The sequence below is a fragment of the Phacochoerus africanus genome, chromosome 4 (genome assembly GCF_016906955.1).
Source record: "Phacochoerus africanus isolate WHEZ1 chromosome 4, ROS_Pafr_v1, whole genome shotgun sequence".
Taxonomy (NCBI): domain Eukaryota; kingdom Metazoa; phylum Chordata; class Mammalia; order Artiodactyla; family Suidae; genus Phacochoerus; species Phacochoerus africanus.
Window position 1 is genome coordinate 12,335,722 of NC_062547.1, and position 23,320 is coordinate 12,359,041.

The following is a 23,320-nucleotide window of genomic DNA, read 5'->3' on the forward strand; positions in this document are numbered from 1 at the left end:
AGCTGCAGTGACAATGCTGGATCCTTACCCCACAGAGCCACCCCAGGCTCCTTGGTTTCCTATTTTTAACACCCATATTAAAAAAAAAAAACCATGCACACATAAAAATAGATGTGAAGAGGATTGCATGAATACAAGTTAGAGAATGGGCTCAAGATGGCAGATGGAGCCTTTATCTTATCATCTGCCTCAGCCTCACTATATGATTACATGAACACCAATAAGAGCCAGGAAAGAACAAAAGAATGTGTTGATGCTCCAGATGTGTTGAGGGAATCCTATAAGCTGGAGAAGGAAAAGGAGCAAGCCTAGGGAGCAGTAAAGTGCAAGAACCTGCACAGGTGTGAAAGCGTCTGCTAGAAGAGCATGTGGGGCTGAATCAGCCCACAGTAAACAGACAAAACTGGTGTAAACCCAACCAGACCTGTTGCCTGTTAGAGCGAGATTGGACAAGTTCAGATGGTTGACCTTTGACTCCATCCTGACTCTTGCTAAGCATTTGGCAAAGCAGAAATCGGGGATGGGGTTGAGGCTAGAAGCAACAGAGAGGTCTGACTCTTGGCAGAGGGGAGGGCTTCCCACAAAGAGGGCAAACTATTGCCACAACTTGCAACACTCCAGGCTCACCTTCCAAATACCAGGGGCATGGATTCGTAAAAATGTTCTAAAATTGTGAAAAGGAAGTCTCAAACTCAAAGATAAAAGAAAACCAGGACTGACCGAAGACCTGGCAAGAAAAGAGAGTCATCAAACTCTACCTATGGATGAATTCACACCTGCTGAAAGAGAGACAGAGCAATTAGGAGGCTTTAGAGAAGGATGATTGTGACATTTTATTTTACCTTCATAAAAAATAATCAACTAGAGATTTGGGAAATTAAAGACTGGAAATTTGAATAAAAGTCTCCGGAGATGGACGGAGTAGCAGAGTGTTCACGGGTGATAGAGAATTAGAAAATGGGGGAGTTCCCACTGTGGCTTAATGGTAATGCCCTTTACTAATATCCATGAGGACATGGGTTGGATCCCTGGCCTCGCTCAGTGGGGTTAAGGATCCAGCATTGCTGTGACCTGTGGGGTAGGTCCCAGAGGAGGCTCGGCTCTGGCATTGCTGTGGTGTGGTGCAGGCTGGCAGCTGCTGCTCCAATTCCAACCTTAGCCTGGGAACTTCTATATGCCTTGGGTGCAGCCTAAAAAGACAAAAAAAAAAAGAAGAAAGAAAGAAAGAGAGCTGGGAAGTTTTGGCAGAAGAAGGTATAGCTCAGAGCATCACCCAGAATGAAAATGAGGCGGAAAACATGAAAGAAAATAAAATCTAAGAGAACTGAACACTGACAAGTTTGAACATCTATCTAAATGGCATTCTAGAAAATGAGAACAGAGCAAATGGAGTTCTGAAAACAATGTAAAAAGAGCAAAAAGAAAGAAGGGGTTGGAGAAGAAGCAAGAGATTTTCCCCAAGTAAGGAATGACTGACAACAGGGATAACTCACTTTATACATTCCTGTGAAATTTCTGAGCACCAAAGGTGAAGACAAGATCCTACAAGGGTCCAGAGAGAGAGGATGGACTGGTTATGATGAGAAGAATCACACTGACTTCACACTTTCACACTTCTCCAGAACAGCCCAAGGCACTTGGCCAACGGGTAAGTGACACCATCAAAGTTCTTGGGAAAGGATTTGGGGTTGTTGGGTTTTGATTTGTTTTGCTTTTTAGGGCGGCAGATGTGCCATGTGGAAGTTCCCAGGCTAGGGGTCAAATCAGAGCTACAGCCTATGCCACAGGCACAGCAATGCAAGAGCCAAGACACATCAGTGACCTACACCACAGCTCACAGCAATGCCAGATCCTTAACCCACTGAATGAGGCCAGGAATGGAGCCCACATCCTCACAGATCCTAGCTGGGTTCCTTCCTGCTGAGCCACAATGGGAACTCCAGAAAAGGTCCTGAATATTCACTCATACAGGCGGGCAAAACAGTATTTAATCAAAAAGGATACATTAAAGAAACATTTGGACATGTAATCCCACAGGACATGAAATCCAGAGAGAGTCTCTAAATACAGATCAATGGGACAGAATGGAAAGCCCAGAAATAAACCCAGGCATCTACGGTCATCTGATCTATGACAAAGGAGGCAAGAACATACAGTGGAGGAAAGATAGTCTCTTCAACAAATGGCGCTGGGAAAACTGGACAGCTAACGTAGAAGAGTGAAATGCCAACATTCTCTAACACCATACACAAAAATAGACTCAAACTGGATTAGAGACCTAAATGTAAAGCCACATAGGCTTCTGGAGGAAAACATAGACATAATGCGCTTGGACAAATTGCAGCACTATCTTCCTTGATCCATCTCCTAGAATAATGACAACAAAACCAAAAATACGCCAATGGGACTTAATTCAACACAAAGGCTTTGGCACAGCAGAAGAAACCATTAATCTCAAAAAATCAAATACCCCGGAATACACCTGACCAAGGAGGTAAAGGACCTATATGCCGAGAACTATAAACCGTTAATCAAAGAAATCAAAGAAGATGTAAAGAAATGGAGAGATATTCCATGTTCATGGACTGGAAAAACCAACGTTGTAAAAATGGCCAGACTACCCAAAACAATCTACAGATTCAATGCAATCCCTGTCAAATGACCCATGACATTTTTCACACAACTAGAACCAACAATCCAAACATGTATATGGAACCACAAAAGACCCAGAATTGCCAAAGCAATCCTGAGAAACAAAATCCAAGCAGGGGGCATAAAATTCCCAGACTTCAAGCAATACTACAACGCCACAGTCATCAAAACAGTGTGGTACTGGTATCAAAACAGACAGACAGACCAATGGAACAGAGTAGAGAACCCAGAAAGAAACCCTGACACCTATGGACAATTAATCTTTGGCAAGGGAGGCAAGAACATAAAATGGGAAAAAGAAAGTCTACTCAGCAAGCATTGCTGGGAAACCTGGACAGCTGCATGCAAAGCAATGAAATTAGAACACACCCTCACACCAATGCACAAAAATAAACTCCAAATGGCTGAAAGACTTAAATATAAGACAAGACACCATCAAACTCCTAGAAGAGAACGTATCTCTTCAACAAATGGCGCTGGGAAAACTGGACAGCTACACGCAAAAGAGTGAAATTACAACATTCTCTAACGCCATACACAAAATCATGGATATTTTCTCAGGTCAGTCTCCCAAAGCAATAGAAATAAGAACAAAAATAAACCCATGGGACCTCATCAAACTGAAAAGCTTTTGCACAGCAAAGGAAACCCAAAAGAAAACAAAAAGACAGCTTACAGAGTGGGAGAAAATAGTTTCAAACGATGCAAAGGACAGGGCCTAATCTCCAGAATATATAAGCAACTTATACAACTCAACGGCAAAAAAGCCAATCAACCAATGGAAAAATGGGCAAAAGACCTGAATAGATTGTTCTCCAAGGAAGATATACGAGATGGCCAGCAAACACATGAAAAAAATGCTCAACACAGCTGATTATAAGAGAAAGACAAACCAAAACTACCACAAGATACCACTTCACACCAGTCAGAATGGCCATCATTTGTAAGTCCACAAATAACAAGGGCTGGAGGGGGTGTGGAGAAAAGGGAACCCTCCTGCACTGTTGGTAGGAATGGAAACTGGTACAGCCACTATGGAGAACAGTTTGGAGATACCTTAGCAATCTATACATAGAACTTCCATATGACCCTGCAATCCCACTCTTGGGTATCTATCCGGACAAAACTCTACTTAAAAGAGACACATGCACCCGCATGTTCATTGCAGCACTATTCACAATAGCCAGGACATGGAAACAACCCAAATGTCCATCAACAGAGGATTGGCTTAGGAAGAAGTGGTATGTATACACAATGGAATACTACTCAGCCATAAAAAGAATGACATCATGCCATTTGCAGCAACATGGATGGAACTAGAGACTCTCATCCTGAGTGAAATGAGTCAGAAGGACAAAGACAAACACCATATGATATCCCTTATACCTGGAATCTAAGAGCCAGCACAAATGAACATCTCCACAGAAAAGAAAATCATGGACTTGGAGAATAGGCTTGTGGCTGCCTGGGGGGAGAGGGAGGGAGTGGGAGGGATCAGGAGCTTGGGGTTATCAGATACAACTTAGAATAGATTTACAAGGAGATCCTGCTGAGTAGCATTGAGAACTATGTCTAGATCCTCATGTTGCTACAGAACAAAGGGTGGGGGAAAAAATGTATACTTGTAGGGGTAACTTGATCCCCATGCTGTACAAAGGGCGGGAAAAAAATGACAACAACTAAAAAAAAAGAAACCATTAAAAAAAAAAAGCAAAAAGGGGACCCACTGAATGAGAGAGAAGTCTTTGCAAACGGTGCAACCGATAAGGGCCCAATCTTCAAAATATACAAACAACTCACACACCTCAACCACAAAAGGACCACCCAATCAAAAAATGGTCAATAGACCTAAATGGACACTTCTCCAAAGAAGACATACAGATGGGCAGCAGGTGCATGGAGAGATGCTCAACCTCTCACTAATTAATGGAGAAAGGCAAATCAAAGACTTCTGTCTCTTTTAAAATAAGGCATAGTTAGCAAACCCCTAGATCTCAGGTTGCAGTTCTGTGACATTAAAATAGGCTTACTTATGCTTATGAAACCTGCATCCCTTTCAAAAAAGCAAGCAATTCTGTCACCCCTGAAACTTCTTTCATGCTCTTTGCCCATGAATCTACAGCCCTACCAGAGGCAACCACAGTTAGGATGGCTTTAGGGACTCTTTTTCAGGTTCTTGAACTTCATAAGATTCACAGCATATATCGAGTACTATTTCAAGGCTGGAATTTCCATTCACCTAATGCCTATGAGGCGTATGTACGTTGTCGTGTGTGTCAGTGTTTCATTCATTTTTTTACTGTGTCCTATCCCATTTTGTCCCATCCGAGATGGTATGATGTGCTCACTGGCAGGCCTATGTCATAGGAAATAGCTCCATCAATACTAAATTACAACATTTTGAAAAGACAAGGTTGGTTCGTTCTGCGTGCGCTTCGAGAGGAGTAGGCTGCTTTTCCTCATCACTTACCTGATCAATCCTTAGATCATCTAAATGCAGGTGATTCCGGAAAAGAACCCTGAGAAGGACTGCCCCTGGAGCCTTCCTGGAAGGGACGCCTCTCTCAGGTATTCCTGACCGATTCAGCTGTAAGCTTACAAGGACTTATCTCCAGATGATAAGCATGAGGAAAATATACAAAGAAAAGGTCTTCAACGTCAGCTTTCCAGGGAACCTCAGAAAGAAGATGGTCCACAGAAGCTGACTGCCTCAAACAAATAAAACCTTGGGAGTTCCCTTGTGGCACAGTGGGCTAAGGATCTGGTGTTTTCACTGCAGTGGCTCTGGTCACTGCTGTGGTGTGGGTTCAGTCCCTGGCCTGGAACTCCCACGTGCTCTGGATGTGGACACACACACCCCACACCACACCCCAGAAACCTCCATAAATTAATCTGCTTCTACCAAAGACCATTGACATAAGATTCTTCCAGATTTCTCAACCTACTAGGAGGTCCCATTCTCCTTACATGATGTTATCCTTTATTGTTTTGAATACATCATTCCCTTTTCCAGTTTAAGGGTGTATGCTTCTGATTGCCCACAAAACGTTTCCCTTAACTGCTGATACCTTGTTTAGGGTATAGGGACAATCACACCCTGACTCTCTGATTTACTTCTTCCAAGTTATTCCTGGTTCAGTCAACTTAAAGACTCTCTCACATGGCAGCTCCTTAACAAAATTCCACAAATGACGGGCATACATTCAGCTGATGCTATTAAACTGAATTTTTAACAGTGATGTTCTGATCAACAATTTTTAACAGTGGTATTCTGATCAATGTTAGAAAGGTACTATTGGAGTGGCCGTTGTGGCTCAGTGGAATTAAGTACCCAGCAGAGCGTCTGTGAGGATGCGGGTTCAATCCCTGGCCTCGCTCAGTGGGTTAAGGACCCAGCGTTGCCACAAGCTGCAGTGTAGGCTGCAGAGGCAGCTCGGATCCTGCATTGCTGTGGCTGTGGGTAGGCCGGCAGCTGCAGCTCGGCTTCAACGTCCAGATTTGGCCCTAAAAAGCAAAATAATAATAATAATTACAATAATGCTCTTATCAAAAGGGGCTGGGTCTATAACCACAGGGAAAAAGTATTTCATTCAAGATTTGGAGAGACATATTTACACATCCAGCCTACCCTACATTCGGGTAATTTTGTTTTGCTTTGTTTCATTTAGGAAACAGTAACACATGTTTTATATTTGTCAGGCACTCACCTAAACATTTCACAAATGCTAGCCTATTTAACTCACAAAAACAAAACCCAAAACCTAGGAAGAGGAGGTAGCATGAGTACATGAGGAAACTGAGGCACAGAGAGATTAGATAACTTGGCTATAAACATACAACCAGTAAGTGGTGGGATCAGAACACAAACTCTGAGTTTCAGCCAGGCTCCCAAACTTGCAGAAGCAGCAGTACATGTGACCCAGAGGGAGGGACCTGGTGCCACTGGACAACACGCCAGCTAATAGAAGCTTCCCCACCCTCCCCCTCTTAAAGAGGCAAGGTCTTTGTTAACGGCTGCAACTCAGCTGTTTCTGGAGAAAAATTACCAGAACACACTGGCAAGTCCTGGCTGTGTGGGCCAAGACAAAAAGAATTCCACATTCTGGAAAAGTCTGCTGCTTCGCATTTCGTCCTGGGGATCTTTCTGCACAGAGACAACTTTTCAGGTGAGGCCCGGATGGTGAGAGAATCACTGTTGTGAGACTTGCCTTCTTTTTCTCCCACGAACAGGGGAAAAATCAGATGATCTTGTTGGTTCTAGATAAGAGGGCTGAGCTCACTTATTGATACACTTTGAAGGAGAGGGAGTTTATTCCGTCTGAGAAGTAATCTGTCACATGTAGTATGTGTCGAGCAGAAAACATTCTTGGAAGGGCTAAGGCCGGTTTCCATTCTGAGCAGATCAACGATATGGAGGGGGGTTGCATGGAGCGGTAATAACAGCTGCAAGGAAGGCTCCCGATCCAAATGATGTGTATCTAGCACCTACTGTAGAGGTACGTGCAGACATTATTCGATTTACTCCTGTAGGAAGCACTCTAAAAGAGGTGGCCTGTTCCTTAGATAAAGGTTAACCGGGAAAGCGAAATAGTCTGTTCACAGTCAGGGAGGACACATGCAGAGGAACGTGGACTGGAACGCAGACCAGATTTATTGTTAATTCAAATCATGTGAAAAAGAAAGGTCATTCCAAAGATTTTTATCCGTCATGGTATGGCCATGAAATGCCTTTTTCCTCTTTTGTTTTCCCTTCTGAATTTCTCTCTCCACATCCTTACAATTCTCACCTCTACTGCTTCTTTAATGTCTATGAGCAAAGATTTACCTCTTTTAATCAAGAACTGTGTCCTTTGTTTTCTTCTCTCTTTTCTCCTTTTGTTTGAGTGTTGTCCTTTGTTCGTGTGACCGTTCTTGTCTTGATGGTTCCTAGAGTTGCCACCAACTGATGAAGCCAGTAGAATGGCAGTGAGGTGTCAGGTCTGTCTCGGCACAGAAAGACTTCAGTGAGAAGCAGAGCCACAGGTCAGGAAAGAGTTTGTTAGTATAGGAACGCTTGTGAGAAATACGAGCCTGCTGGCAAGGGAGTGCTCCGTCCCCAAGAATTTAGTGGGCTACAGTTTTATCATCAAAGGAAAAGTGGAGAGGGCAGAAGACCACCTTCTTCTTCATTCTTGAGTAGACGTCAGCCTGCATCAGCAGTGCCTCTTCTGTGTCAGGCAGGGGAGCGTTCTTGTCCCAGCAGGGTCCAACCGGGACGGTCATGCCATAGTAGAAACCGGCAAAAAGGCGGGCTTTGCTAAAATATGATCCATCATCTCAGGTTTCAGTAGAACATCACCTTTTCCTGTATTTTTTATTTTTACTGTGTGCAGAAGAGCATATCCTAGGACTCACTGTGTCACCAACCTCACTGGGTAGGATGTGGGTCTAGTTCCACCAGTGTTTTCTATCTGGGAGCATGCCTTATGTGCTGTGTCATGCTTTTGTTTCCACGCAAGCCTGCTTGGTTTTATTGTTCAGTAAGCTGGTTTTCTCAAGTAATCATTAACTCACAGGGGCATCCCATACTTTTATTCTTTCCTTACAATCCCCTGGTGAGTATGAATTATTTAATCACCTACTTTGTCTCCTTTACTCTGTCCCTATCTGCTATGAGCGAACGTGATTGATGTGGCCTTATCCTAGGGCTAGATGTTGAGATTGTCTTGTTTTTTTATTAGTTGTCTTTTTTTTTATGACTCAGTGAACTTTATTACATTTATAGATGTTACAACGATCATCACAACCAAATTTTTACAGCATTTCCATCCCAAACCCTCCGTGCATCTCCCCATCCCCAGCCTGTCTCATTTGGAAACCATAGGTTTTTCAAAGTCTGGGCGTCAGTATCTATTCTGCAAAGAAGTTCGCTGTGCCTGTTTTTAAGATTCCACATGTAAGTGATAACCTTTGATGTTGGGGTCTCACTGTCTGACTTCACTAAGCATGATAGTTTCTAGGTCCATCCATGTTGCTGCAAATGCAGTTATTTCTTTTCCTATTAATGGCTGAGGAATATTCATTGTGTATATGTACCACATCTTCTTTATGCACTCTTCTGTCGATGGGCAGTTAGGTTGTTTCCATTCATGTTGCCTTGCCTATTGGAGTAGATGTATGTTTTCAAGTCATGGTTTTCTCTGGATAGATGCCCAGGAGTGGGATTACTGGATCAAATGGTAATTCTGTGTTTAGCTTTCTGAGGAATCTCCATCTTGCGTTCCACAGTGGTTGCACCAATTTACATTCCCACCAGCAGTGTAAGTGGGGTTCCCTTTTGTCCACACTCTCTTCAGCATTTACTGTTTGTAGACTTTCGGATGATGGCCATTCTGGCTGGTGTAAGGTGGTACCTCAGAGTGGTCGTGATTTGCATTTCTCTGCTAATGAGTGATGTTGAACATCTCTTCATGTGTTTTTTGGCCATGTGTATGTCTTCTTTGGAGAATTATCTGTTTGGATCCCTTGCCTATTTTTTTGATGGGGTTGTTTGGATTTTTTTTGTTTGTTTGTTTGGTTTTGGTATTGAGCTACAGAGGGTGTTTATAAACTTTGGAGATTAATCCCTTGTCAGTTGTGAAGATTTTCATTTGCAAAATCTTCTCCCATTCTGTGGGTTGTCTTTTCATTTTGTTTAGGGATTCCGTTGCTGTGCAGAAACTTTCCGTTTTAATTAAGTCCCATTTGTTTATTTTTCTTTGATTGTCATGATTCTAGGTGGTGGATCTGAGAAGATCTTGCTGTGGTTTATGTCAGAGAGTGTTTGGCCTATGTTTTCCACTAAGAGTTTTAGAGTATCTGGTCTTACATTGAGGTCTTTAATCCACTTGGAGATTATTTGTGTGTATGGTGTTAGGAAGGGTTCTAATTTCCTTCTTTTCCATGTGGCTGTCACTAGTTTTCCCAGCACCACTTCTTGAAGGGGCTGTCTTTTCTCCATCGTATATTCTCGCCTCCTTTGTCACAGCCTAGTTGGCTGTCGGTGCATGGGTTTAACTCTGGGCTTTCTCCCCTCTTCCACCCATGTATATTTCTGTCTTTGTGCCAGGGCCATATGGTTTTGATGATTGTAGCTTTGCAGTAGAGTCTGAAGTCAGGAAGCCTGATTCCTCCAGCTCCATTTTTCGTTCTCAGGATGTCTTTGGCTCTTCTAGGTCTTTTGTGCTTCCAAACAAACATTGAACTATTTGGTTCAAGTTCTGTGAAAAATGTCCTTGGTAATTTGATCGGCATTGCATGGAATCTGTAGATTGCCTTGGGCGGTATGATCATTTTGGTCATATTGGTGCTTCCAATCCAAGAGCATGGAATGTCTTTCCATCTGTTTGTGTCATCTATTTGGTTCACCATCTTCTCATTCCTGCCTGTTTTCTTGGTCCTCTTCTAGGCTAAGGTACCTGCCAAGATGCTCCACTTGCAGAGTCCCCAGATGCTGCTGAGGCTAGAGAAATGCTTGAGGAAGAGCCTCCCTGAGTCCTTAAAGGTGAGCACGGGGCATTCTTAGGGAACCAGAGGGTTGTCTCTTCCTGTAACAGGAGGGAAAGAAAATGAGCTTTGACTGAGCATGCCTTCGGTAGCAGAAACTCACTCATGGTACATCTCATGCAGTCCACACCTTCTTGGCAAGGAATGGATATTTGTCCTGGAAGAGGAAGCAGGTCTCAGGAATACGACCTATCCAAATACATAGATAGATAGATACATAGGTAGATAGATAGATAGATAGATAGATAGATAGATAGATAGATAGACAGACAGACAGACATATATTTGCTTTTTAGGGCTGCCCCTGTGGCATGGGGAAGTTCCCAGGCTAGGGCTCGAATTGGAGCTACAACTGCCAGACCATGTCACAGGCCACAGCAATGCAGGACCTGAGCCGCACCTGTGACCTACACCACAGCTCGTGGCAATGCCAGATCCTTAACCCACTGAGCAAGGCCAGGGATGGAACCCATGTCTTCATGGTTACTCGTCGGGTTCATTTCTGCTGCACCACAATGAGAACTCCATGCCCAATATTTTTAAGTGGCCCCAAACTGTTCCTTGCAGAGGCAAAAACATTTCCTTGGTTTTTCGTTAAGAGGTGCACCTAAGACATAATAATTTTTCAACCTTTCTGCCTGAGGTGAGGTTACCACCATGTGTCTTTGGGGAATATTTCATAGGCCAAATCCTATCTCTTTGACACCCAAAAGAAGGTACACTATCCATGGAGAAGACCTAGAAATGATTACATACCCTTCATTATTTTATTGCAACATTTGTTACCAAGGGGCTGGATTTACACGTATTTCACTTATATTTTCATTTTTACCACTCAGAGGATTGACAAAGCTAGGAAATGCTTTGTCTTTTGTTTTATTTTATTTTGGAACTGCTCTTTTAAAAAGCTACTTTTATAGCTAAAGCTAGAAGCTCAAGTCACATGCAACCACTGTCCACACCAGCACCACCTGGGTATGTCGGGGCCAGAAACGGTGGCAGAGTGGTCCATTAGAAGCAATAGGAGGCAGTTATCACTCTTACTTCACCCCAGCTCCTGGGCTTTATCTGTGAACTCACACACACTTCCAAACGCCCACATGGGATGGGTATCAGGCTTCTCCCTGTGTTGCAGAGGATGTATCTAAGGCCAAGAAAACAAATAACTTGCCCAACTGGTTATACTGCTGGGGCCAGAAATAGAAGTCACCTACCGAATGTGAGCTTTCCTGAGCTTGCCTGAATGTTTGGAGCAAAAATCTCTCTCAACTTCAGATGGCAAAAGTGAGGAGAAACGGGATCTCTCAGCTCTTGCTGGTAGGAATGTGAAATGGCACAGCCAGTCTTGAAAAGCAACTTGTCTGTTTCTTCCAACACTCCCTGTCCAACCAGCACACAACCAACAATCGCAGTTCTGAGCATTTGCCCCAGAGAAATGCACGTTTATGGTCACACAAACTCGAATACACAAATGTCTATGAGAGCCTTATCCCTCAGAGTCAAAAACTGGAGGCAACCCAGATGTCCTTTCATAGGTGAATGAACCATGGCACATCCATACCACGGAATACCACTGAATGATAAAGAAGGAACGAGCTATGGATACCTGCAACAATCTGGATGCATCTCCAAAAAATTGTGCTGAGTGAAAGCAAGCCAATCCCAAAGGGTCACATGCTATGTAGATGTGGCCCTAGAAAGGCAAAAAAAAAAAAAAAAAAAAGAGGGGGAGAGAGAGAGAGCGGTTGGGATTAGCACACATGCACTACTATACATAAAATATGTAAGTAGCAAGGACCTACTGTGTAGCACAGGGAAAGCTCCTCAATACGGTATAATAACCTACATGGGAAAGGAATCTCAAAAGGAATGGAGAGATGTATGTGTACAACTGATTCACTTTGCTCTACACCCAAAACTAAGACAACATTGTCAATCCACTCTACTCCAACAAAATTAAAAAAATAAATAAATAGGAGTTCCCGTCGTGGTGCAGTGGTTAACGAATCTGACTAGGAATCATGAGATTGTGAGTTTGATCCCTGGCCTTGCCCAGTGGGTTAAGGATCCGGCGTTGCCGTGAGCTGTGGTGTAGGTCGCAGACACGGCTGGGATCCCGCCTTGCTGTGGCTCTGGTGTAGGCCTGCGGCTACAGCTCCAATTAGACCCCTAGCCTGGGAACCTGCATATGCCGTGGGAGCGGCCCCAAAAATGGCAAAAAGACAAAAAATAATAATCAATAAATAAATAAATAAATAAAGGACCAAAGAGACATTGCCCCTGATCTTTAATTACTAAAGCCCCTACTTACTGGTAGGAAATGTTTACCTTGCCCAGAGGATAATTTGAAAGTTTCCGTTAAAAACATGTAGATAACTGTAGACCCAGCAATCTTTCTTCGAAAAACCTTCCCTGGGCGCATAGTGGGTACCTATGCAAAGATTTCTGCAAAAAGATATTCTTTGAAGAGTCAGTTTTCACAGTGAAAATTGGAAGCACCTAGAGTGTATCTGAAATGTTTCATTTTTGTGAAATTCGATGTGTGTGTACAGGAACAGAAGGAAATCTACTGAAGATCTTACTAAAAACTATAATGGGAGAGTTCATACTTTTCGTCATAAATTTCATTGGTCTGAATATTTTGTAGATAAATATTTTTGAAAGATACATTTGTTGGGGAAAAAATCAAACCTCAAAAATGGTCTGCAGAAATTCTCATTAGGTACCTTCCAATCAAAAAATTTCCTTTTTCATGGGAGTTCCTGTGGTGGCACAGTGGAAATGAATCCCTCTGGTATCCATGAGGAGGCAGGTTTAAACCCTGGCGTGGCTCAGTGGGTTGGGGATCTGGCGAGGCCGTGAGCTGTGCTGTAGGTCCCAGACTCAGTTCGGATCCCGAGTTGCTGTGGCTGCAGTGTCAGCTGGCAGCTTTAGCTCTGATTCAACCCCTATCTGGGAACTTCCCTATACCACGGGTGTGGCTCTTAAAAGAAAACAAAGGGACAATTTCATAGAAATAAACCTTGCCCTGATTAAATGATGCTTTTGGTCCTCCCTTCCTAATAAGCCAACCCTCTCCTCTCTCGGGAAACTGCAGGTTTATGGCACCGTCTTCCACATGAACCAGGGAAACCCCTTCAAGCTAAAGGCCTTGGTGGACAAGTGGCCTGATTTTAATACAGTGGTTATTCGCCCTCAGGAGCAGGTAAGATGCCAGATGTAGAATGAATATGCATCTATGTTCATGTGTGCTGGGTTCCTACCACATGCCTGGCAATGTGCTGGCCCCTGGGGATACAGAAATGAATTAAGGTGATGGTTACCAAGTCCTTGTCCTCAAAAAGTCCACAGCTTTGAGGAGCCTATAAGTAAATCCACAGACAAATTACATCATGCTGTGAAATATGCATGATCTGAACACCAGCAGCCCTTTACTGATGCTTAAGACTCAACACATTTTATTTCTTGCGTCCAGGTTGGGGGAACAGAGGCAAGCAGGGGAAGGTCCTGCTAATTTAAGATTGTGTTGATGGCATAGACAAGAGCCTGATCTTTTGTCGCAAAGACTTAAGGAGCATTTCCCAACTAGATTTCTACATTCTAATAAATCAGACCCTAGTTCCATTTTAAACTCTTAAAGGAAAAAAAAAAATATTTCCTACCTTTGAAAAACACCAACTCATTCATGCTAACTCAAAACTTCTCATTGTGATATTGTCTCCCCATGGAGATGCTGCACTATATAACTTACTGTCATCAATAAGACAAAACGGGGCAGGAAAAAACTATATGTGGCAGCATTTGCAGATGGAGGATCATCAATGCTTCTTCTTACTGGAAATTTTGCCAAAATTGGACGTTAAAGATAAATAAGATTTTTTACATGATGGCAGGGCAGGACTTCATTCAAAACAGAGAAAATAGCCATTGCAAAGCCTAAGGGCCGAAACAACAAAGTGAATTGAGGAAAATTAAGGAGCAAAGTGACATAGTCAAAATTGTTAACTATATCTTGTATAAATTTTAATTAGGGAAATTAAATAATTAAAACATTTCAGGGAGTTCCCATCGTGGCACAGCAGAAATGAATCCAACTAGGAATCACGAGTTTGTGGGTTCGATCCTGGCCTTGCTCAGTGGGTTAAGGATCTGGCATTGCAGTGGCTGTGGCTTAGGCTGTCGGCTACAGCTCCGATTAGACCCCTAGCCTGGGAACCTCCATATGCTGCGGATGCAGCCTTAAAAAGACAGAAAGACCAAAAAAATTTTTTTTTAATTTAAAAAATTTTCAAAAATGAAATGTATAATTATATTACAATTTCAAGTAAAAATCCAAATGTTCATATAAAATATTAAATAGGTAACCATTTCATGTACTTTACATAAAAGTAAAATTGTTATTAAGTATTATTCAAATTAACTAAATTAAATAACAATTTGAAAATGAGGACTTTTAGTTATTAATAGAAATCTGAATGAGAAATAATATTGTTTGAGCTACTTTCAAAAACCATCTTAAAGGAATTCCCTGGTAGCTCAGCGGACTAAGGATCTGGTGTTGTGACTTCTGTAGCTCAGTTTGCTGGTGTGGTAGGGGTTCAATCCCTGGCCCAGGAAATTTTGCATGTCATGGGCACAGCTAAAAAAATAATAATCTTAAACATAAGATTTTTCCAGCTTTATGAGCAGTAGTTGACACATAAGATTGTGTAAGTATAAAATGTATAACATACATAGATTTGATACACATTATAGATTCCCACCATAGCTTTAGCTAACACCTCCATCGTGTCACAGAATTACCTTTTTCATATGGTGAAAACATTTAAGGTCTACCCTCTTAGCAACCATCAAGTACACTTGACCCTTGAGCTGTGCAGGACCACTTATAAGTGAATTTTTTTCAATAATTACGTAGCACAGAACTATACCATCTGTGGTTGGTTGAATCTGTGGATGTGAAACTGCATTTAGAGAGGGCTGACTGTAGTTATACTCGGATTTTTGACTAAGGGGAGAGTTGGTGCCTTTAACCCCCACGTTGTTCAAGAGTCAACTGTATATAATACAGTAAAATTTTTTTGTCTTTTTCTTTTAGGGCTGAACCTATGGCATACAGAGGTTCCCAGGCTAGGGCTCCAATTGGAGCTGTAGCCGCTGGCCTACACCAGAGCCACAGCAACACGGGATCCGAGCTGAGTCTTCGACGTACACCACAGCTCATGGCAACATTGGATCCTCAACCCACTGCGAGAAGCCAGGGATCGAACCTGCATCCTCATGGATACTAGTCAGGTTTGCTAACCACTGAGTCATGATAGGAACTTCAATAATACAGTAATTTTTAACTATAATCCCCACAGTGTACGTTAGATCCCCAGGACCTATCCATCTTCTAACTGGAAGTTTGTATCCTTTGACCAATATCTCCCCATTTACCCGCCCCCCTCCCAGCCTCTGGTAACCACCATTCAACTCTCTTTCTATGATTCAACTTTTTTAAATTCCTCATGTAAAAGAGATCATACAGCACTTACCTCTTTGTTTTGTCAATTGTTTCTTTTGCTGTGCAGAAGCCTTTTAGTTTGATGTAGTCCCAATTGTTGATTTTTGCCTTCTTCTTTTTTTCTTTTTTTTAGGGCCACACCCTCGGCATATGGAAGTTCCCATGCTAGGGGCTGAATCAGAGCTAAAGCTGCTGGCCAACACCACAGCCACAACAACACCAGATCCGAGCCACGTCTGCGAACTACACCACAGCTCACGGCAATGCCAGATCCTTAACCTGCTGTGCAAGGCCAGGGGTTGAACCCACATCCTCATGGATACTTGGATTCATTTCCACTGTGCCACAATGGGAACTCCAGTTTTTGTCTGCTTTGCTTGTAATTTTTGGTGTCATATCCAAAGTATAACTGCCAAGACCTATGTTAAGGAGCTTTGTCCCTATATTTTCTTCTAGGTTTTTATGGTTTTAGTACTTATATTTAAGTCTTTAGTCCATTTTGAGTTAATTTTTTGAGGTGTAAGATTGGGATCCAAGAAGATATCACTCTTGTGCATGTTGTTATGCAGCTTTTCCAATACCATTTATTGGAGAGACTATCCTTTCCCCATTGAGTATTCTTGGTTCCTTTGTCAAATATTAGTTGACTGTGTTTGTTTATTTCTGGGCTCCCAGAAAATTGGTCTGTGTGTCTGTTTTTATGCCAGCACCGTAATGTTTTGATTACTACAGCTTTGTAATATAGTTTGATATCAGAAAGTACAAAGCTTCCATGTATGTTTGTCTTCCTCAGGATTCCTTTGTCTATTCAATTCATTTTTGGTTCCATATAAATTTTAGGCCTTTTTTTTCTATTTCTGTGAAAAATGCTCCTGGAAGTTTAATAGGAATTGAATTGAATCTACAGATGACTTTGGGTATTACGACTATTTTAACAATATTAATCCATGAACTGTACCAAGATTTATTCTTTTGGCCAAAGATTTTCCTTCTCAATTGTCATTTTACATGAGCTGGTAGGACTAAGTCACAATCCCAAATACGGTGTTGGATGCTAGCTTGGTTTTTGCTGACTGTTGTCTGTGCTCATGGAAATAGATTGGGCAACATGGAGAAGTTACAGTTTCTCAAGAGCAGAAAGAGAAGGCAAGATTTAGTGCAAAGTCACTTTTCATGCATCTTATTGTTTTAAGGAGGTATAGAAAAATAATTTTCTTTTCTGTTTTTTCTTTTTATTTTGCCTTTTTTTTTTTGCTTTTTTTGGGGGCTGCACTTGTGGCATGTGGAAATTCCCAGGCTAGGGGTCGAATCAGAACTGCAGCTGATAGCCTACATCACAGCCACAGCAACACAGGATCTGAGACTCATCTGCTACCTACACCAGAGCTCATGGCAATGCCAGATCCATAACCCAATGATCAAGGCCAGGGATCAAACCTGCATCCTCATGGATACTAGTTGGGTTCGATACCATGGAGCCATAATGGGATCTCCGAAAAATAATTTTCAATCGGTCATTTTTGTTTGGTTTGAAAATTTAAAGAAATAGCTGAGTTAGGAATAGTTGTTTTGTCCAGGACATTTTTCTTTTTTTTTTTCTTTTTCATTATAGCCTGTTTACAGTGTTCTACTGTACAGCATGGTGACCCAGCTACACATACAAATACACAATCTTTTCTCTCACATCATCATGCTCCATCATATGTGACTAGACATAATTCCCAGTGCTACACAGCAGGATCTCGTGGGACATTTTTCATTATTAATTGAATAAGGAAGTCTTTGACTTGAGCTCATCATGTAAATAATCCTTAATAAAACAATACCACAAAAAATACTAATATGTGAGTATTTTAAAATATCATAATATAATGGAGCACTGAAAACTAGTATGGTAATCACTAAACACAAGCATTTTGGTTGATTCTACATTTTACAACCCAAACAGGAGATGACAGATGAACTCGATCACTACACCAATACTTATCAAGTCTACTCCAAGGACCCTAAGAAATGTCAAGAATTCCTTGGCTTACCAGAAGTCATCAACTGGAAACAACACTTGCAGATTCAAAGTAAGGGGACCAGGATGTGGGCTAGCTGCTGGGATCTCCCAACCACATCTTTAGGGTCACTTTTCATTTTTTAATAACCCCCCCTCATATCCTCTATGTCTTTACTCTAAGCCCCAGACACTCAGCCTGCTGTCCATTTTTTCTCTCAACTGCCACTGCCTCCCTAGTTGTTACGTCACAAACCTCCTTGGGAGCTTCCCAGGTGAAATCTGAAACCAGCCCCCATACACACATATTGCAGGGAGAGATCCACAAAAGAGGCAGACCACTCCAGAGTGGTTGGTGGCAGGTTTAATAAGCAAGGGAACTTACTTCCAGGCTTGTCTTGAGAGGCTGCAGGATGATTAGATCACCTCCCCTGCCAGCCAAAATCTTAGAAAGGTAGACAATGTCCTTATCAGACTTCAGACGTGTTCCCAATCCAGATATCACAACACCACATTTCCACCTCCAGGCTGGGTCCTTGGAGCAGCTTCTGGGAGCTGAGAAAGCAAGAGGAACACACTTGCCAAGAACAGGAAGAGAGGGTGGGGAGCCTCCAATTGCCTGGGTCCAGCTCACAGCTCAACTGAGAGCTGCATCTTCTTGATGATTTTCTCCAACAATAGTGAATTAGAACCAAAGACTGCAGGGTGTGGAGTTTACACAGGAAATCATGAGTAATGTAATTTCTTAATAGCTAAGGATTCATGATTTATTACAGAATCTATCAGAGAGCTTGAATATGGGACCAGAGCTTCCTCTCTGTCTCATCCGTTTATAATTATGTCATATTTACAAAGGAGGAATTTACTGGTTAAGAATGTGCTAGCTTGGATGATGTGCAAATTCATGAAGCATTCCATATTTTTATTGTAATCAGACACATTTGTGGGAAAATGTGTAAGTTTAGTTGCTCTGCAAGTGGAGTTGAGCTGACAACAATATTGCACCTTCCTAAAATGGAAATAAATGCACAGAAAAAAAAAAGTGCCCTCTGGAGTCAGGCTACCTCAAATTGTGATCTTGTTGGGCATGCTATCAATTGTGTGATCTATGGCATGTGGGTCTCTATGGATCAGCTTCCTTATATATAAAAATGAAGTATAATAGTACTCAAAACATAGAGCCATTTAAAAATCAAATAAGATCTTGAATGAGAAGTGCTTAGCACTATGCCTGGTTTTATCAGTTAGGTTTTCAAACCATCCCTAAATAGTAACCTAAAACAACACTCATTTATTAGCTCATGAATCTGTGGTTCAGCAATTTGGAATAGACTAAGTGGGGTAATTCTTCCACTGGTTTCTCCTGGATTCAACCGTGTGGCTGCAGTCAGCTGGGAGTTGTCTATGAGCTGGCAGGGCTAAGTTAGCCACAGTCTCTAATTGTTGGTGCTGGATTTGTCTGTGCTGGCAGAAACTCCAGAACATGAGTTTTGATCATTCTAAACCCACAACTTTCCAGCCACTGGACAGCTTTTTCCAGACCTTTAAATGAACAGTGATGGCTCATATGATTCCTTGTTACTCCCATGTAGGTACGCAGTCCAGCCTGGATGATGTGATAAAAAATCTTGCAGCTCTTAAACTGGGTAAAGTGAAGCAAACACAATGCTTACTCTATATGGTCTCTGAGTTAGGAAAGAAAATGGCCAATTCCCTGCTGGATGCAAAGAACCCATCGCCCAATGATAACAAATTCAAGTCCATGTAAGTCTAGAAGCTGCTCTGCACTGCTCCACTCTGTCACCCCTGAAGTAGCCCATGTATTAGTTTTCTAGGACATCCACCAAAAATCACAACAAACTGTAGTGGCTTAAACAACAGAAATTTGTGCTCTCACCATTCTGGAGGCCAGAAGGCTCAAGCCCAAGGGCTGGCAAGCCCATGTTCCCTTCAAAGCCTAGGAAAGAATCCTCTCTTGCCTCTTCCAGCTTCTGGTGGCTCTAGGCCTTCCTTGGCTTGTGGCTTCATCACTCTAATCTCTCCATGGGTGTGTCTTCTCTTCTGTCTAATAAAAGGATAATTGTCATTGGAGTAGAGGTTCATCAGATAACCCAAGATGATTTCATGTTGAGATCTTTAATGTGTTTACATGTACAATGACCCTTTTCCAGGTAGACATATCTTTTTTTATTTTTTATTTATTTATTTTGCTTTTTAGGGCCACACCCATGCCATATAAAGGTTCCCAAGGGTCCCAGGCTAGGGGCCCAGTCGGAGCTACAGCTGCTGGCCACAGCCACAGCCGCAGCAACTTGGGATCGGAGCCGCCTCTGCAACCTACGCTATAGCTCATGGCAACGCTGGATCCTTAACCCACTCAGTGAGGCCAGGGTTCAAACCCATAAGCTCATGGTTACCAGTTGGATTCGTTTCCACTGCACCACAACAGGAACTCCAGTGGACGTATTTTTTGAGAGGACACACCATTCCACCCAGTATACCACCCACCTTCTCTTCCAGCTTTTGCTTTGGCCTCCTTCCAATCCATTGTATGCAGAGCAGCCAGGATAATCTTCTTTTAAAAAAAAAATGTACATTAGACAATGTCCTTCCTCTGCTTAAAAGAGTTCAGGACTACGGAGTACCCGTCGTGGCTCAGTGATTAACAAATCCGACTAGGAACCATGAGGTTGCAAATTCGATCCCTGGCCTTGCTCAGTGGGTTAAGGATGCAGCGTTGCCGTGAGCTGTGGTGTAGGTTGCAGATGTGACTCAGATCTGGTGTTGCTGTGGCTGTGGCATAGGCCGCAGGCTACAGCTCTGATTAGACCCCTAGGCTGGAAACCTCCATATGCTGTGGGAGAGGCCCTAGAAAAGGCAAAAAAAAAAGAGTCCAGGATGTCCCATATCACTTGGAGGTAATTTTGAACTCCCCCACCCTGTAAGAGCCAACACCCATCTACTTTTTAGACCCCACCGCATCTCTTGCTTACTCCCCCCAACCGCACCGGTATTTCTCCTGCCATCGATTGTTGCAAACTCAGGCCCTTTGAATCAGCTTTTCCCTCTGCTTAAAATGTGTTTCCCCCCATTCCACCCAACCCTGCTCATGTGATTTCCTTTGCTATTCAGAACTTCTCAAATGTCCCTTCCCATTTATTTTCCATCCGTGACCCAGTTTTACTTTATTCATAGCACTTAATGATTATTTGAAATTAGCTAATGCAGTTAACTTACTTACTAGATGTTGGAACTCTCCCCAACAACATTCCCAGCCCCAGGAGAGCTGGCTCCCTCCCGTTCTTCTTCACTGATGGATCCTCCACAGCCAGAACAATGCCTGGCATATAGTAGGTGTTCAGTAAATTCATTTCACTAAACAAGTGTTCCAGTAAAAAGAATGTCAGCAAAGTGTATTTTCCCCCACTGATGTCCAGTCTCTCACTGTAAAGCGGAACTCTGAAGGTAGAGATTTGAGCTGGAGGTGCCCAATCCTGAGGTCTGCTCTGTACTGACATTCCCAGGAGAGCTTAATTCACATTGTTTCACACACTATAACCTGGAAAACACCTTCACATCTAGAATCTCCCTGGGTCTTCTTGTCTTCACTGTGGGATAGACAGAATGGGAGACATTATCCCCATTGTCCTGACAGCAAACAGGCTCAGATAAGGAACGAGCTTGTTCAGATCACGTGGATGGTTAAGGACATAAGTGGGGCCTGGGTCCAGATCTCCTAGTTTGACTTTATGGGCTCATCCAAGGACACCTAGAGAAGCCCCTTTACTGTCTGCCGAAGCCCTCAGATTCAGGACGCTGTACCCAGGTTGGGGGGCTAGGGGGCTGCGTGCCCTCCACATCGCGGATGCTTCTGGACTTTAGCCTCCTTACTCATTCAACATAGAAGCCAAGGACCTTTGGAGGCCAACATTCTTAGCTCTGGCTTCACTGCTTGGAAGCATGGGCTTTGGGGTACTTAGTTATTTTCTCTGCAACTTTTTCCTTCTATGCAAAAAGAGGGTACAAACACTTGTCCCATCTAGGTAAGAAGGTTGCAGCCCAGGCCAAATGAAACAATTGTAGCTAATTCCTAGGGAGTATTACTCTCTAAGGCACTGGGGATCAGCCCCTACATCCATTGACTCATTTAAGCCCCACGATGATTCTATAAGACAGGTGTGGTTGTCATCCTTATTTATTAGATGAAGAAATAGAGGAAGTGAGAAATGCATTAAATTAGCCCCAAATCACACAAGGAGTCGGATTATGAACTGAGCAGTCTGGCTGCAGAACACATACCTTTAAATACTCTCCTAGTCACCTCTCAGGACAATTTTGAGGGTGGGGGGAACAAATGAAATACTTCACAGTAGGTGTGATTTATGGGCTCTTCTTTCCCCCTTGTCCCCAATAGCCATCAAAAGATACTGCAACTGTCATCCCTGGATCCTTCCCACGCTGCTTTGGTGAATACATTCTGGTATTTTGGTGGCAATGAGAGGAGCCAGAGATTCATCGAGCGCTGTATCCAGACCTTCCCCAACTGGTGCCTGCTGGGGCCTGAGGGGACCCCCGTGTCCTGGGTCCTGATGGACCAGACAGGAGAGATGCGGATGGCAGGCACCACGCCCAAGTACCGGGGGCAGGGCCTCATCACCTACCTCAGCTGCATCCAGACCCAGGCTCTGAACAAACTCGGCTTCCCCATGTATTCCCACGTGGACAGGGCTAATCACGTCATGCAAAAATTGGCCTTGAACATGAAGAATATCCGCATGCCCTGTGATTGGAACCAGTGGAACTTTTTGCCTTGAACGGAAGGCAATGTGAGTAGATGGGGCGTGTGGCTAATGGGCGAGCAGAGAGAAAGAATAAACTGTAATCAGTGGTAGTGAAGTGGTCCGAGCTCTGGGAAAGTGGTGATGGGTGGTGGACAGGACAGCCTCAGTCTATGCTCACATGCCTCCCAGAATTCCCTTCATTTCCTCAGTACCAAACAGACCACGTGCACCTGCACTCTGGCTGGTACAGTGCTCATACTTCCCAGATCCTTGCCACGCTTTAAAATGAGTTTCATGCTTTTCTACATTGTTCTTCTTGGAACTCCCAGCTCACCGACCCTTTCCAATTTGCCAGAAGGGTTGCAATATTTTGTAGGTCGTATGATTCCTCCCCAACCCCCCCCAACCCCCGCTCTGTGTTCCTGGTTTTTTTTTTTTAATTGATGGAAGGGTAACCCATCTTCTGAGTAGGTTTTTGCAAGACAGCCTTATCTAAGTCACTTCTTAATTCTTGTAATTATGTGAACTATATTATGTATAAATATTATTAAATAAAGCACTGAGAGAACCAAAAGAAAAAGACTGATTAGTTAATGTTGCCGAGAGTGGGACCTCTTGTAGGGCCCAAGAATGGGCTCTTGTCTAACACTCAGAAATGAATTGTCTGAGGAGACACACATGCTGACAAAACAAGAGGCTTTATTGGAAAAGGGTGTGCCGGCAGAGAGCAGCAGGGTGAGAGAACCCAGGAGAAGAGCTCTGCCATGTGGCTGCAACCTCAGGTTTTACAGCAATGGGGTTAGTTTCCAGGTTGTCTCTGGCCAGTCGTCTTACTTGGCCTGTATTTGGTCTGAC

The 23,320-nt window shown here is 43.0% G+C and overlaps 1 protein-coding gene across 1 annotated transcript; it reads left to right on the forward strand.

The window, feature by feature from the left end:
* The first annotated feature begins 6,642 nt into the window (after positions 1 to 6,642).
* On the forward strand, positions 6,643 to 23,039 carry LOC125123965 (glycine N-acyltransferase-like). Its single transcript, XM_047774139.1, has 6 exons — positions 6,643 to 6,818; positions 10,079 to 10,174; positions 13,274 to 13,381; positions 17,631 to 17,757; positions 19,277 to 19,448; positions 22,099 to 23,039. The coding sequence occupies exons 2-6, from the start codon at positions 10,097 to 10,099 to the stop codon at positions 22,496 to 22,498; spliced, it is 885 nt and encodes a 294-aa protein (XP_047630095.1). The 5' UTR covers positions 6,643 to 6,818; positions 10,079 to 10,096; the 3' UTR covers positions 22,499 to 23,039.
* The last annotated feature ends 281 nt before the right edge of the window (positions 23,040 to 23,320 follow it).

Excerpts from the sequence above, each read along its gene's own strand:
- LOC125123965 (XM_047774139.1), top strand. The coding sequence starts at position 10,097 with ATGCTCCACTTGCAGAGTCCCCAGATGCTGCTGAGGCTAGAGAAATGC. Across the intron at positions 13,382-17,630 it reads TTATTCGCCCTCAGGAGCAG|GAGATGACAGATGAACTCGA; the intron begins GTAAGATGCCAG and ends CAACCCAAACAG. Across the intron at positions 17,758-19,276 it reads ACAACACTTGCAGATTCAAA|GTACGCAGTCCAGCCTGGAT; the intron begins GTAAGGGGACCA and ends ACTCCCATGTAG.